At 40.5% G+C, this 17129-nt stretch overlaps 1 protein-coding gene across 8 annotated transcripts in view; it reads right to left on the bottom strand.

The window, feature by feature from the left end:
• Positions 1–10381: 10381 nt before the first annotated feature.
• Positions 10382–17129, bottom strand: part of LOC144491573 (filamin-B-like) — a 167804-nt gene continuing 161056 nt past the window's right edge. For all 8 annotated transcript variants that reach the window (XM_078209565.1, XM_078209568.1, XM_078209562.1 and 5 more), the window contains 2 exons: positions 15061–15264; positions 10382–12186 (listed from right to left, as the gene is read on the bottom strand). In XM_078209565.1, the coding sequence (XP_078065691.1) occupies positions 11999–12186; positions 15061–15264 (392 nt within the window). In that variant the 3' untranslated portion in view covers positions 10382–11998. The remainder of the gene's footprint in view (positions 12187–15060; positions 15265–17129) is intronic.

Raw genomic sequence — 17129 nt, forward strand, 5'->3', positions numbered from 1 at the left:
CCATACTTTCAGCCAATATACTGAAATAGCCATAGCCAGTTCTTTGTCCTCATATCTTTGTCATTGGCTTTGTTTACGTTTAAAGTTCTTTGGGATGGGAGTATGCCACTCTCAAACTTAATATGGAATTTATGATCACTTTTCCCTCAGTGAATATTTTACTATGAACTTACTAATTCACCCTGCCTCTTGTACACTACTAGATTTAAAATTACTTTTATCCAGAGTTGGTTTCACAATGTGTTTGTTCCAGGAATACGTGAAATTATTCTGCAATCTTATTTTCCAGACTGATTTTGCCAATTTGATCGGTTCTGTCTAAATGAAGATTAAAAGTTAGGAGCCTATAAACTCTCCCATCAGCATTTTGTTATTTATAATCTCTACCTATCGTGATTCTATTTCCTGATCTGCTGAGCCAAGATCCTTTCTCACTACTGCCCCTCTGTCGTATTTTCTTTAACCAGGGAAACATCTCCTCCTTTTCCATTTTGCTTATCTTTTTGAAGTGTTATGTTCTCTGGAATATTTATTTTCCTACCCTGGTCATCTTGTAACCATGTTGCTGTAATGATGATTAGATTTAGAAAATGTATCTTATTTGTGCTACTACTTCCTCTATCTTAAAGTATTATTTTTAAAGTTAAAGCTTATTTATTAGTCACGAGTAGGCTTACATTCGTATTGCAATGAAATTACTGTGAAAATCCACACATCATATCCTCACACATTCAGATAAAGAGCCCTTAATTTTATTTTTAACTATTATTTTCGTGGGCATTATTTACTGATGCACTATTACGATTAAACTTTCTTTACCTGCCTTACCCAACTTCTCTTTACTCAAATTGCTACTCTTCTCTTTTGCCTTGATCTTTCTTTTCCGCTTTCTATCTTATCCTTAATATGACCTCTCGCTCCCCCCATTTTTGTTGAGTTGGCCCATCCAAAGTTCTGGTTATATGGTTCACCAGGATTCCAAATCCAGCCCAACCCATTCAAGTTTTACTCAAAGATAAGTTGCTTCTGCAGAAGCCCAATCATGTCAAAGTAAACATTGGCAGAGTCAACAAAATTTTAAAAAAAAATCAATGTGTTAATAAGCCATATGAGCACCAAAAGATTATTGTCCCTGATTAGTACAAACAGTACATTTCCCTGTGTCTTCAGATGTGAGCAGACCCGTCTACCTCGAGCATATTTTGTTTTAACCTGAATACACGGACTCTTTAAAATAGCCAATTGAAATTAACCAGCCTGTGGAATCAGATGATTTATTGTAGGCTCTTTCAATCCACATTGTACTTTGGGTCATTGACTCAGAGCCAGAAACTACCTGGAATCAGTCACTCCACCTACCAGGGTAGATTCAGTAGAGTTTGAACCATACTGGAATGAGAAGTCAGTGACAATATTCGACAACTTGGCACGATGACAAGCACTGCTGCTTCAAAGCGCCAGGGACCCAGGCTTGGGTCACTGTCTGTGTGGAGTTTGCACATTCTCCCCGTGTCTGTGCGGGTTTCCTCCGGGTGCTCCGGTTTCCTCCCGCACTCCAAAGTTGTGCGGGTTAGGTGGATTGGTCATGCTAAATTGCCCCTTAGTGTCAGGGCGACTAGCTAGGGTAAATAGGGTCTGGGTGGGATTGTGGTTGGTGCAGACTCGATGGGCTGAATGGCCTCCTTCTGCACTGTAGGGATTCTATCTTAAACGAAAAATGGTGAAAATCCAAACAAAGAAACTGGTATAAAGAATGGCATGTGATTTTAATAAAAAGTATGGATAACTGAATTAAGTATTTAATATTTACAAACAATACACAAACTTCGCATTTAATTTTAATGTTTTAAAATAAATCATGTACAGTTTATGCTTGGAAAGTTGTAGGGAATTTTCTAGTGTCATATTGCTCAGATTCCAAATAAAACACTGAAAATAAGTGTTCAACTTCCTTTCCCATCATCTGTATCAGTGATCTCCATCTGGTAACCAAGACAAATACATTAAACAACACTTTGGAAGGTACCTGGCAAGTGATTATCTGATTAGAAAAAGAAAATTCTGGAAACACTCAGCAAGCCTGACAGCATCTGTAGAGAGAGAACCAGGAGTTCACGTTTCAGGTCAGGGACCTGAAACTAGGGACCCAGGTTCGATTCCCAGCTTGGGTCGCTATCTGTGTGGAGTTTGCACGTTCTCCCTGTGTCTGCGTGGGTTTCCTCCGGGTGCTCCGGTTCCCTCCCACATTCTGAAAGACATGCTGGTTAGGGGCAATGACCTGAACAGGTGCTGGACTGTGGCGACGAGAGGAATTTCACAGTAACTTCATTGCAGTGTTAATGTAAGCCTTACTTGTGACTAATAAATAAACTTTACTTTAGGGTCATCGACCCAACATCAATAGTATTAAGTCCTGGTAATCTGCTGATGTCCAATCAGAATCCTTCATGCAACACAACAACAAAAGGAAGTTGACTGTTGGAGCTCAGTTAAATATCATTCATTCTGGGCGGCACGGTAGCACAGTGGTTAGCTAGCATTGCTGCTTCACAGCTCCAGGGACCTGGGTTCGATTCCCGGCTTGGGTCACTGTCTGTGTGGAGTTTGCACATTGTCCTCGTGTCTGCGTGGGTTTGCTCCAGGTGCTCCGGTTTCCTCCCACAGTCCAAAGATGTGCGGGTTAGGTTGATTGGCCATGCTAAAATTGCCCTTAGTGTCCTGAGATGCGTAAGTTAGAGGGATTAGTGGGTAAATATGTAGGGATATGGGGGTAGGGCCTGGGTGGGATTGTGGTCGGTGCAGACTCGATGGGCCGAATGGCCTCTTTCTGTGCTGTAGGGTTTCTATGATTTCTCCCATGACATAGGGTGGATAATGACTTCAGAACAAGCTGCGACAGTAATCGTGCTGACACAGACGATCCCAGACAGACAACAATAGATTGGATACGTTTCAAGCACTTCCCTAAAATACCTTTCAGGGCCCTACACCGAGCTCCATGAATCAAGCAGCTAAATAAATTCAAGAAAATGCTGCATCAACAATGCGGAGAGTAACTTGCCGCAAAAGGATACAGATGAGTGAAATAGGCTAGTGTGCACCCAACAAAGTCAACTCCATCACCATTGTCAAGATGACAGATGGGAATTGAGTCCTGCTAATTGTAGCTTTGAGTCTATACTACATCAGACTTGACAATGTTCATTTCCCTCCAGTTCCTATATATTTACAGTGTCTCCTAGTCTGGAGAGATGTGGAGAAGAGCTTCATTTCCATCACCCTGGATTTATCAGCAGGTTACTCATGAACAAAACATCTACATGGCGATATTTAGATTCCCCAATGTACCATGCCTCGGGACATCCTTTCCTGCAGCGTATCAGGTAGACAACGTTGGCTCTGATCTTCGGGTAAGCGTTCTCCAAGGCGGCCTTCACAACACACAACAATGCAGAGTCGCTGAGCAGAAACTGATAGCCAAGTTCCGCACGAGGACAGCCTCAACTGGGATCTTAAGTTCATGTCACACTATCTATAACCCCCATGATTTGCCTGGGCTTGCAAAATCCCACTAACTGTCCTGTCTGGAGACAATACGCATCTCTTTAACCTGTGCTTCACAAAGCAGGGCAATTTAGACTAGTTTTCAAAAATTAGACAATGAAACATTAAGTGGCTGTTTAATTGAGCCTTAAAACTGACAGCTGGAAAACCATTTGACTATGGGAATGGATCAGTGGAAGAAGATAAGAAACCTCAACCAAGCAGAGTCTCACTTTCCAGTAAGTGGTCACTGTAGAGAAATCAGAAGTGCCTGGTGGCACAGTGGTTAGCACTGCTGCCTCACAGCACCAGGGGCCCGGGTTCAATTCCCAGCTTGGGTCACTGTCTGTGCGGAGTCTGCACGTTCTCCTCATGTCTGCATGGGGTTTCCTCCGGTTTCCTCCCACAGTCCGAAAGACATGCTGGTTAGGTGCATTGGCTATGCTAAATTCTCCCTCCGTGTACCCAAACAGATGCTGGAGTGTGTCAACTGGGGGATTTTCACAGTAACTTCACTGCAGTGTTAATGCAAGCCTACTTGTGACAATGATAAACTTAAGAAGCAGAAACCCTAGTTCATTTCCCACCTCTCCTTAGCCAGAGACGAGGCTAATTGTCATATCTCACCTTGGTTAACACAGCACAGATGAAAACTAGATTCCATATCTTCCCAATCAATTTGACTCACTAACACCATGCAGTAAAGTTAACTCAGTCTCCAGCATATAACAACTTCGACTTTTCTCTTGTGGGAGGAAGACAATGAATGTACAGTGCCTCAAACATTTTCCAACTCTCAATGTTGAAACATAAAGACAGTTTTGCTATAGAAATGTTGCTGTAGTGCTCAGAACATGTTGCTAGAACATTGCGGCAAGACCAATTATTTACATTTGCGATGCAATTCTGATGTGAAACTGCATGGACAATTGCCAGCTCCCTTTCCATGCTGGTATTCATAGTCTGCCAAAAACATAAAACATATTTATTGTAATGCCATTATTTATATTACATCACTTGTGGCATTTGGAGCATTTTTTTGAAAGTTGCATGCTTTGAAAAAGATAATTTCATTTGTGTAATGTGGAATATTGTGTGTGGTCTAAACTCAATGCAGCTGTTGCACAACATTTCCTGTGCAAGACTGTTCTTCAGTACTTTCAGTGATTGTAGCAATGTGAAAATTAATCCTAATGTGGTCCCTGTTTGATACTTTAATGGACAAGTATAACAGCTGTGGCAATGCAAACTACCTCAATAGTTTCCAGTCATGCTTACTGCAAAACTCAGCTTTTATGGGCAAGCACTTAGTATGAACCAAAGTTTGACCTTGTATATCAGATGTCTAGGATAGCATTGCCACACCACAAATCTTTCTTCTGTTGAGAAATCCGCGTGGTTCAACCAAGTGGACGAAGATGAGAGTCTAGGCTTAAAAGCTGATAAATGTTCAAAGCAAAAAATGGTAACCGTAATCAGAATAATCAGATTAAAACACTTTTGCACTGTTTAAAAACCAGTTTCTCAAACCACTAAATATCTGAGCTACACACCATTGTGCTAATGTTTTGTTGCAGATGGGCTTGCATGAACTGAATTGACGCTGATTCGGCCTTGATTCAGCAACTCCTCTCCTACACTACAGCACTGTCTCAATATTGACATGCTGTGGAGATGCTGGCGTTGGACTGGGGTAAACACAATAAGTAGTCTCACAACACCAGGTTAAAGTCCAACAGGTTTATTTGGTAGCACAAGCCACAAGCTTTTGGAGCACTGCTCCTTCATCAGGTGAATGGGAGTCGTGTTCACAAACAGGGCATATAAAGACACAAACTCAATTTACAAAATAATGGTTGGAATGCAAGTCTTTACAGGTAATCAAGTCTTCAAGGTACAGACAATGTGAGTGGAGAGAGGGTTAAGCACAGGTTGAAGAGATGTGTATTGTTTCCAGTCAGGACAGTTAGTAAGATTTTGCAAGCCCAGGCAAGTTGTGGGGGTTACAGATAGTGTGACATAAACCCAAGATCCCGGTTGAGGCTGTCTTCATGTGTACGGAACTTGGCCATCAGTTTCTGCTCAGCGATTCTGCGTTGTCATGAAGGTCGCCTTTGAGAACACTTACCTTAAGATCAGACGCTGAATGCCCGTGACTGCTGAAGTGTTCCCCAATAGGAAGAGAACACTCCTGCTTGGCAATTGTCAAGCGGTGTTCATTCATCCGTTGTTGTAGCGTCTGCATGGTTTCCCCAATGTACCACGCCTCGGGACATCCTTTCCTGCAGCGTATCAGGTAGACAACGTTGGCTCTGATCTTCAGGAAGGCGTTCTCCAAGGTGGCCTTCACAACACACAATGCAGAGTCGCTGAGCAGAAACTGATAGCCAAGTTCCGCACGAGGACAGCCTCAACTGGGATCTTAAGTTCATGTCACACTATCTATAACCCCCATGATTTGCCTGGGCTTGCAAAATCCCACTAACTGTCCTGTCTGGAGACAATACGCATCTCTTTAACCTGTGCTTAACCCCCTCTCCACTCGCATTGTCTGTACCTTTAAGACTTGATTACCTGTAAAGACCCGCATTCCAACCATTAACTTGTAAATTGAGTTTGTGTCTTTATATGCCATTTGTGAACAGAACTTCCACTCGCCTGATGAAGGAGCAGTGCTCTGAAAGCTTGTGGCCTGTGCTGACTAATAAACCGGTTGGGTTTTAACCTGGTGTTGAGACTTCTTACTGTCAATACTGACAGCTATGCCCAAATCCTGGAATGGAGAGCTCAAGTCCACAAACCTCTGACTCAAAAGGTTAGAATGCTACAGCTCTATTCACCACATTGTCATAAATACCTCTACTTTCGAATAGGAAAGCAGCTGAGTATGTAGCCAATAATTAAAAGACCTTGTGGTTGGAGTTGTGGTTAGTGTCCTGTACTCAATTGCTCAAGGAAACGTTTCCCATGAACTGAAAATGCAAACAGGTCATTGCTTGAGAGTAAATCAGTGCTTTAAACATGTAGTCCAAAGATGTGCTGGTTAGGTGCATTGGCTATGCCAAGTTCTCAGGGTATTTGAACAGGCGCTGGAGTATATTGACAGGATTTTCACAGTAACTTCATTGCAGCGTTAATGCAAGTCTACTTGCAACTAATAAACTTTAAAAGTAGAGAGAAGCAGAGGATTTCATGGCAGAGTTGGCAACATTGTACTGCATGTGGAGCTTCAAGGGAGACACTAACAAAGACCTTGTAGGTACTGTTGAACAAATGCAGATAGTAACAGGAGGAGCGGAGGGAAAGAAATCCCAGATCATGCACACTTCACAGAATGGAGACCTGGAACATGCACATGACGAATGCTCAAGTGACTGCAAACGGACTAGGGTGAAAAGGAACATGAGTGAAAGTGAAGAGGAATGTTGTAGTGACAGGGGAAAGTATGTGTTTTCTGCAGCTGTGACAGATCTGAAGCTAGTGTTGCCTGTCCAGTACCAGGTTAAAGAATTGAGATTGGAGACAACGTTGAAGCGGGAGGGGAAGGATCCAGTTGCTGTGCTGTAACCACTGACGTAGCCAGAACTAGGAATCATGTTCTCCTGGAAGAGTTGAGGTTCAAATTAAAAATGCAAAAACCCAAAACACAAGATGTCTGCTTTGTTAACTGAACACCAATTAGGATAGCATTAAGCAGATGAAATACAGATCAAAGGAGTGTGTGGAACTGCAGAAAGAAAGAGAGAGCAATTCGATTACAACAGGTTCCGCTTAAACCAGGTTGATATCGCCGTCATGGTGAATTGCACAACTGGGGTATGGGAGAAGGACTTTGGTGAAGGGAGGCTTAGAAATCCAAGTCTGAGGCAGTAAAGCTGTGTGGTGATCCGAGTAAAGATAGGCAAGGTGGAACAGGAAGGAAAAAATGCACCGAATAAAGGTCCATGCAAAATTTGAATAAAGCAAGCATTCAATGAGATAGATGAACTATGGCACAAAAAGATAAATGGTTTGGATCTAATCTCCATTACAGAGATAGTTGCAGTGATCAATGGTAGGAAATATTCTAGGGTACACATTTTGAAACCACATGCAGAATGGAGAAGATTAGCTCCAATTGTAAGAATGACGTTCATGGGAGTAGTTTTCAGGTCCCTAGCAATAATTGTGCAAGAAATAACTGGAGCTTGTAGTAAAGGCAATGAAATCATTTGGGGGCAGGGTTCAATTCTTCAGACTGGACAAATTTAAAGTTGGCAAAGGTAATCTAGAAAATGAATTTGTAGAATGTTTTCCTGGAAGACATTATAGAACTAATTAACATCTAGTATTGTGTAATAAGATGTGTCGTGAGGTAGGTTTAATTAGTAATGTCATAGCAAAAAATCTACTGAGAAAAAGAGAGTGGAATTCAGCTGTATTAAGTTTGAAAGTACTCCAATCCAAAACAAGAATCTTAAACTCAGGAAAAAACAGTTACACAGGTATAAAGGATCGAGCTGCCCAAGGTCAATTTGATGAATAGACACGTTTGAGACAACATTCAACAAAAATACATTCCATAAAAAACTCAGCAAGACCAATCCATATGCGACTGACCCATAGAGTTTAAGGATTCTATTAATTGGAAGAGCCGTATAATGCTGCAAATTGTAGCAAGCCTGAGGATTGGGAATGTTGTATGGAATCCCTACGGTGCAGAACATTGTCCATCAAGTCTGCACTGATTCTGAAGTAGTACCGTACCCATGTCCTCTATTCCGGTATCATATTTACCACGGCTAATCCACCTAACTTACACATCTTTGAACTGTGGGAGGAAATCCTCAGCACGGAGAATGTGCAAACTCCACCCAAGGTCAGTATCAAACCCAGGTCCCTGGTGCTATGAGGTAGCAGTGCTAACCACTGTGCCACCCAAAAGGCCACCAAAAATCTGAGGGAAAATGGAATGGGAATAAATTAGCCAGGAATATAAGATTGCAAGAGCTTTAACAAAAAAAGCTGAGTAGCTAAAATAAGTGTCTCAGAAATCAAGGGGAACAAGAAAATGACATTGTACATCTTGACAGTAGACAAATCAGAAATAGGAGGGTGAGCAAGTGCATAATGAGGAACTTAAGGTAATTAATAATGAGAAAAAAGGTAAACTAGTGAAATCAAAGGGACTAAAAAGGAGAAATTCTCAGGGCCTGATGGCCAAAATTTCCCAAGTTCTGGAATGGTCCCAAAAGATTAGAAGCAAATGTCATACAGCTATCTGGGAGGGAGGGGGGGGTGGGGGGGGGGGGGGGGGGGTGGGGAGGAAAGAGAGGGGGCCAGGGAGGAAGAGACAGACAGAGAATTACAGGTCAGTTAGCCAGATGTCAGCCATCAGGAAATCAAGGAAGTCTTAGCAATACACTTAGAAAATCACACCAGATTGGACAAAGCCAAAATAATTTTCTGAAAAGTAAATTTGGTTTGACAAATTTAGAAGCTGAGGATGTAACTGGTCGGGTAGATAAAAGGGGAACTAGTAGTTTCAGTATACTTGGTTTTGCAAAAGTCATTTAAGATGCCACACAAAAGGCCAATACACAAGGTGTTGGGGTGATACATTAGCATAGAGGGTCGGTTAATGGACAAGAAATAAAAGCATGGGGATAAAAAAGGGCATTTTCATACTCAGGCTGTAGCTTGTAGAATGACAAGGATTAGTGCTGGCACCTCAATACTCAACTTGTATCAATGACTTTGTCAAAGTGATGTATCCATGATTGCTGACATCACAAAGCTAGTTGGGAATTAAGTTACGAGGAAGATACAAAGGCTGCAAAGAAATATAGCCAGGATAAGCAAGTGGGCAACAAGGTGACAGATGGAATGAGAAGTGAGAGTTTATTCAATTTGGTCGTACTAGGCAATCAATAATTCCACATTCAAAAAGTCTTGGGGTGTACTTATAACAGGAACAGAGTTTAGCATGCAGGTACAGCAAATGATAAGGCAAAAGACATATGACCTTTATTGCAAAGGGATTGGCGTACAGGAATAAGGATGTGATCTCATTGAAACAAATAGGATCATGAAAAAGCTGGACAGGTTAGATACTAATAGATTGATTCCCCAAACTGGAGAATCCAGAATATGCGGAGGGGTAACAATTTCCAGATAAGGGGCCAATCATGGAGGGCAAAAAAGAAAGAAACTTCAGTTATGAAATCTTTGGAATTCTGTACCAGGGTTGTGGATGCTCCATTATGTATATTCAAGAGCAGATATGTACAGATATTTTGAACTCACTAAACTGGAATGGAGTTAGATGATCAGTCATGATTGTATTGAATGGCATGCATGTCAAGGATCATGTGTTTTAGTTTAATTTATTAGTGTCACAAATGAGGCTTACATTAACACTGCAATGAAGTTACTGTGATAATCCCCTAGTCGCCACACTCGTGCCTGTTCAGACACATGGAGAATCTAGCATGGCCAATCTAACCACATGCTCCTATTGCACATGTTCTTTTATTATGAGGCTGGCTGGCAAAACTCAGGTGAAGACAGAGGAAAGGATTTGGTAGCTCAAACACTTGTAAAGAAAATGCAAATATAATAATGATGAATAAGTTTCAATTTTTACAGCAATTTGCTCTTTGGTTCCTTATTCAGCATGGTTAGAAAAACTGGAACAACTTGTTGGGGGGGGCGGGGTGGAAAAACAGGGATATTTGAGTTCATTTGGTTGATTGCTATGTCTCCACTACCTGTTTCAATCACTATAGTCAACTTTAAGCATAAACCATATTGATTGTGCCAATGTGCAAAACTTGGATAGACAGGCAAAATAGAAAAATTGATTTTTAGTGTCTTTATTAGTAAACAGCAGTAAATGTATCACCAAATAGGTGAAAATGAAGTTGCGGCTTTAGCAAGTTTTTCCACTTAACCTGATTTTTTTTCAGAATTATAGATTTTTACAAGTATTAAGCAGTTGCTAGGAAATCCACATCAATCACTTGTTTTTGCTTCAGAGACAGACTACGATGGTTTGCTTGCACACTTGTTTCAAAGCAGCACATTTCCAACAAGTGGTGAATTACATTTCCAATGAGTGTTTAATACAATGCATTTCAAACAGCTGAAAATGGTACATTTAATTTTATTGAGTCAATTTCTAGTTACATTAAGCTTTTCACAGTAAGGCACAAAGCATTGTAAAAATGACAATCCATTCTTTCCCTTGTTTTAAACTCAACTACAATGTCCAATAACAAAAATCAGCTCAGAGAGAAAAATATTTTGTAAGACGAAGGCCAGAGTATAAATAGATTTTAAAGTTCTGTTTTTAAAAAAGTTGTGCAATTTAGTAGCTTTTAATTTCAGTTTAAAACAAAAAATATTCAGCCATACAAACTGATCTATTCATGTTTTACCAAATGTTATGCACTAGTCAGGTGAGCAATCTTTAACATTGCTGCATGGGGCCAGTTCATTTTGGCTGAAACACCAAGGCCAAATATCCAAGTACATCTAAAAATTGCAGCACTGTTGATCGACAGGGAAAAGAAAAGGAAAAGATATCATAAACCTGCCCAATATGTCCAACGAGAAGGAAGTTGGCCTGATCTGCTGATTATCCCAGGTTTACCCAATTTGAACATCTGAAGCAGCCCTGGCTTCAGGGGAGGTAGGACCAGATGACATTTCCCAGTCGGGTGCTCAAAATCTTATCTTGGCTAGCATCTTATTCCAATCAGTCCTCTACTTAAATGACTGCTATTACAGAGCATGCAGTAGACAATGAAACTTGTGATAACGACAACCACAGCAGCATGGTTTTTCCCTCAGCAGCATATAATTTAAGATCAGTGTTTATGCAATGGACAATTTCTGCAGAGATTGAGGCCAGAGTTCTTGAATCTCCACCAATTAGCTAATATTATTGCAAAAATCTTTTGATCTGCTCCCACATCCCTGGTGGAAAAACTGCAAAAGATAGTGCAAGTGCCTCCTAATCAAATGGCACCAATAAGCATAGCTGACCCCATTATAGTAAAGCATGGCATCCAAGAAGTAAACCATTTCTAATGGGATTTCCTCATTCCACATTGGAGTTTGAGTCCACCTGACACCTGGATAACTATCTGTGGCTTTGACCAAACTACAGGGCTAGCAAAAAGAAATCCCAATACATTAATCCAGTTTTACAATTGACCCAGTTTAGTTCATATTTAAATATAATCCATACAATCTTCAGTTTCTACATACAACAGCTATGGCATTTCTACCCATTACCAAATCCATCCTTTGAAGTTGCTGATTCAACAGCATTTTTGAAAAAATGACATCCATTTTGTAATTTTTAAGCTGTCATGCAATTGCAATGTCCTTTGAAAACTTGAGATACTGAATTGGAGCGTTGAATTCGAAGTAACCAGGTCAAGACGGAGATGGAGCAAGATGGCCTGTTTTAAGGCACTGTAATATGGAATGGACTTCCAGGAATATGCTCATCGCCCCACTTTACAACCAGCGTATAGTTTCCTCTCTCCTTCACTATATACGAAACATTATATTGCTCATTTCCAACATGTTTCACAGATACCTCCTCACATGGAATTGTGGGTCCGTGAACACCAACCAGTAGTACATTAGAACCTACAAGAGGAGAAAGTCATTTATTTATTGTACAAATGGTTAGCTTCACAAACATCCAGTGGAATGGAGTTCAGATGAAAATCTAATTTAAGAATATTTAAAACAGGTACAAATCAAACTGCACAAAGGTTCAAACAGCATCCTACCCAGTACATAGCAAGGAAGAAACTTCAGAACAGTTACAAATTGAATAAACCGTTCTCCTAATTCCAGAGTACTTTGAGCTCTTTGAAAATATGAAACTCTTTGGACCCCAGTTAAAGGATTCTGAATGGTCCACAAATCACTTTAAAGAGTTTGCACTGCACATTCTCCTCTTTTGCCCCATCATGCAGAAACAGTACAATGTTGTACAGTAGATGCAGCAAAAAAGACCAACATTTCTAGGGCATCAGCCCAAAAAACTGAAAGCATTTTTATTTCCCCCAGAGTCACTTTAAGCTATCTTCCTTATATTTTGACTGTTCTGTCTACTGCCCCTTCAGTCTAAACAAATCACTAAATTAGACGACAACAGGAGATCCCTGAGGAAATGCAATTGACAGCCAGAAAACTGCTTTCAACAAATTAGTGCATTAAATACTCAAATAAAAGACATCAAGCATTTAATTTGACATTAAGATCGCAGGTGTGCTGCACCACTTGTTTTTCTTGAATTCCCATGTCACTGGCTTGGATGAGTCACCAAGTTGCATGAAATCAGACATGAAAATAGTCACTATGATTTGAAATTGGAGCCAAGTACATAATCAGCAGGAACAAGAGAATATCCATAGAAAATCTGACATTGTAGAACTGATTGGCTATGAAAATTAGATGTGCTGACACTAACACATTTTATAGTCTATCTACCCAATTTACAACTCACTACCCTCTGCCCTGGCATCAAATCAAGCTACAACTGTTATTTGTAGACAGTTATTCAAATTCTCTTTCAGCTGACCCCCCCCCCATCACGTACTCTTATAAACTCCTTATCCAAAACTGTTAGCCACATGCTAATTCACCATGTCTGCTGACCTAACTGATTTGAAGTCCAAACACTTCAATTTTAGAATCCCCAGTTATCTTGTCCCCTCCCCCATCTCCAAATCTGCTCCAGCCTGACTGTTCTGATTTATCACAAATCATTGGTAACAGTCTTCAGTTTGTTCAGTTTGCTCAGCTCCAAGCTCCAAAATACCAGTTTGAAATTTTAGGAAAGTCCTCCTTCAAAACCACACTTTTTTGGTTAAATTTAAACTTGTCAATAGCTCGTGGGGTTCTGTGAAATTTTGTTTGACAATTATTCAAATGAAGCTTACCAAAGTGCTTCATATACTAAATTTATTCCTCATCCATGTGGTCTTTCTTAAACATCCTGCTTACAAATAAAAGTTGCAAGCATTGGCAGTTTTTTTGGGGACATTCACCAGATGAAATCATACAAGCCCTACAGTACAGAAAGAGGCCATTCGGCCCATCGAGTCTGCACCGACCACAATCCCACCCAGGCCCTACCCCCATATCCCTACATATTTTACCCACTAATCCCTCTAACCTACACATCTCAGGACACTAAGGGGCAATTTTAGCATGGCCAATCAACCTAACCCACACATCTTTGGACTGAGAGGGGAAACCGGAGCACCCAGAGGAAACCCACACAGACACGAGGAGAATGTGCAAACTCCACACAGACAGTGACCCAAGCCGGGAATCGAACCCAGGTCCCTGGTGCTGTGAAGCAGCAGTGTTAACCACTGTGCTACCATGCCGCCCTAGATGCTTCCTGGCTAGGCCAGCATTTGTTGCCCTCAAGGGGTGGTGAGCTGCCTTCATGAACTGCTGCAGTCCATGTGGTGTAGGTACACTTGGTGCTTTTAGGGAGGGATTTTGATCCAGTGACAGTGAACAAATGGTGATTTGGTAAAGTCAAGCTGGTGAATGACTTGGTTTGGAAGATGCTATTGAAAGAGACTTGAACCGTTGTAGATGGTACACAAATATCTAATAGCACTGCCCAATGATACTTTCCATTACTTTGTTGATGGCATTGAAATCCATACAAAAACCACTTGGGTCTATGAAACTAAAATGAGGGCTACTATTAAAAATACTTCTTTTAGGCAACTGCAATATTGTACTAAGTCTGTCCTGAAAATTTAGTCCCCAAGAGCTGGAATGCAACCAGACAAAATGGTTAAAGACTGGATAAGAAGCTATGATGTAGAGCTGAAGAATTTGCAACATTAGCTTTTTTCCACAACTATATCACTTGCACAAAAAGGGCCTTGCTTAAACAATGTGTAAACTTAAGTTCTGCTGCACACAAATAAAAAATATGCATAAAGTTGGCATCACAATGGGCAAAGCATTGACTCAAAATTTATTGACTTCAAGACTCAATAGTTTATGAAAAAGATTAAAGCCAAATTGTGTTATACCAATTTTACATTAAGTTGGCACTCAAAGGCTAATAAAGTTAAGCTCATCATAATGAATATGTATAAAAGAACCACGTAGTGATTCTTGGACATATTTGAAACTGCCTTAATTTGTAACCCTCAACAGAATTTTAGAAAAAGTCCTAGCATCCACACAGTCCCAGGCCAAATAAAAACACTCAAAGGATGAAGCAAATTATTGGACAAGTTATTCAATACTGGTTAGCTGAAAACCAGGAGACCTCCAAATGCTGCAAGACAGTCAGTCAAAGTACCTACATCTAAAAGTAATCCAAGTAGGCTCTACATGTACCAAGTAGACAATAGGATCAATTACAAAAGGCAAACTAATATAAAGCAGTCTTAGGCTACAATAGTTTGAGGAGATGTCAGGCTCTACGCGGAACTCCATTGTATGAACACATTCAGGTTTTAGAGTTAGTTTTACCTGCTCTGCTACAATCCACTGAGAAGCAGTTCTTCTGGTCCAGGTTTGCAGCAGAAAGCCCTGCACCACTGGATACCACTTTGCTGCTATCGGATGAAAATTTGGGGACAGCACTGTAGGAGCTGACAGTAGTGGATTTGGTCACAGATTCTACCATAATAGACGAGCTTTCATGTGTATTGCCACCACTGATCAGTCGAGCACCTGGGGTTGTTTGGGGGGTGGGGGGGTGGATTGCAAAGAGAAAAATTAATAATTCGCCTCTCGATCTTAAAACAGCACAGTCAGTCAATAAAACAGATGACACATCTTCAGTCTGGTAAGTCCTCAAAGTTTCTACTGGCTTTGTAGACCAATGGATAAGTTAGTGTACAAGAACACATTGGACAAGTTTAAAATAATTAGATCATTTTAACAAGTCAATTCCACAAGAAATTGTAAATCAAGACTGAAAATGATTTTTTAAATTTCAAGTCACAATTCCACCTTCCAATCTGAATACTGCAGAAGCAGAGACAATTTTTTTCCTCAAGTCACAATTTTACCAATGCTTAGTGACCAATATATTTTTTTAAAAAAGTATAGTCAGCATATTTGCCGACAGTTTCTGCTGCAGTGTCACTGAATAGATGCCAGATATAACAGCTGCATTTATTGTACAGCCCGAGAGATCATTTCAAGAACAAATGGAATATCAGCTGGCTGGCCATTTCAAGTTGTACTGGAATTTTTAATCTAAAATTTAACAATGTGACCGGTATTCATTTTCCCCTCAATTCCTGGAAGGAACACATTAAATTCCTCCTAAAATAAATAGTTAAATAACTGTTCTATGTTCTATTCTGAGCAGGTTCCCACATTCTTGATTCCATGGCATCTGCCAAATAATTTCCTGTGATTAGCAGCATTCTTAAACCAAAATGTTTAGGTTTACTCTTGCAGACCACTAAAGCTCTCCTCGGGCTCTTAAATGCATGGGTTGTAACTGACAAGCCAAGTTCTCACCAATATAACCTGATTAACCCAATCTGCATCAGGCTATTCTGAATCAATTTCAATCTGCCCACCTTTAATTTTAGTTTGGTCTATGCTCGAACTGGCAGCATATAGTGGTTAGCACTGCTGCTTCTCAGTGCCAGGGATCCTGGTTCAACTCCGGCCTCAGGTCACTGTGTGGAGTTTGCATCTTCTCCCCTTGTCTGTGAAGGTTTCATCCAGGTGGTGTGGTTTCCTCGCACAGTCCAAACATGTGCTGATTAGTTGAATTGGCCATGCTAAATTGACTCCTAGTGTCAGGGGATTAGCAAGGTAAATGAGGAGTTACAGGAATAGAGCAGACTCAATGGGCCAAATGGCCTCTTCTGCATTGTAGGAATTCTATGATTTTCTACAATTGTACATCTTCCTTAAGTAATTCAAAACAAGAAAATGCCACATTTGTCACCTGGTTTCAAAATTTTTGTAGCAATAGCCTATAATATTCGTGGGCATGTGGTCACTCAAGACGTTTGATGAACAACACAAGGGAAGCAGTCAATTACTTGTCTTTGACTAATATGCAGTTATCTGTAATGCTTCATGTAATGTTTTTGGCAACACATTTTTGCAATGGCATTATACATCAGTTCAGAGAAGCATTCTGTAACACTAATTATTCAATTTAGCACTCTTGATGAAAGGCAACAGGACACTGCTTCCAGTCATCACTCCAACAACAAGAGTATGAAACATCAAATGCAAAGCAAAGCTCCTTCTACATAAATTAACTGCATAATTAAAGGACCCCACACAACCCGGAATGCTGTGTCAGGAAAAAGATACAAAAGTCTGAGGACACGTACCAACAGACTCAAGAACAGCTTCTTCCCTGCTGCCATCAGACTTTTGAATGTACCTACCTCGCATCAAGTTGACCTTTCTCTACATGCTAGCTATGACTAACACTACATTCTGCACTCTCTCCTTTCCTTCTCTGAACTGTATGCTTTGTTTGTATAGCAAGAAACAATACTTTTCACTGTATACTAATACATGTGACAACAATAAATCAAATTCTAGGCCTCGAGAAA

This window comes from Mustelus asterias, chromosome 3, assembly GCF_964213995.1.
Source record: "Mustelus asterias chromosome 3, sMusAst1.hap1.1, whole genome shotgun sequence".
Classification (NCBI taxonomy): Eukaryota; Metazoa; Chordata; class Chondrichthyes; order Carcharhiniformes; family Triakidae; genus Mustelus; species Mustelus asterias.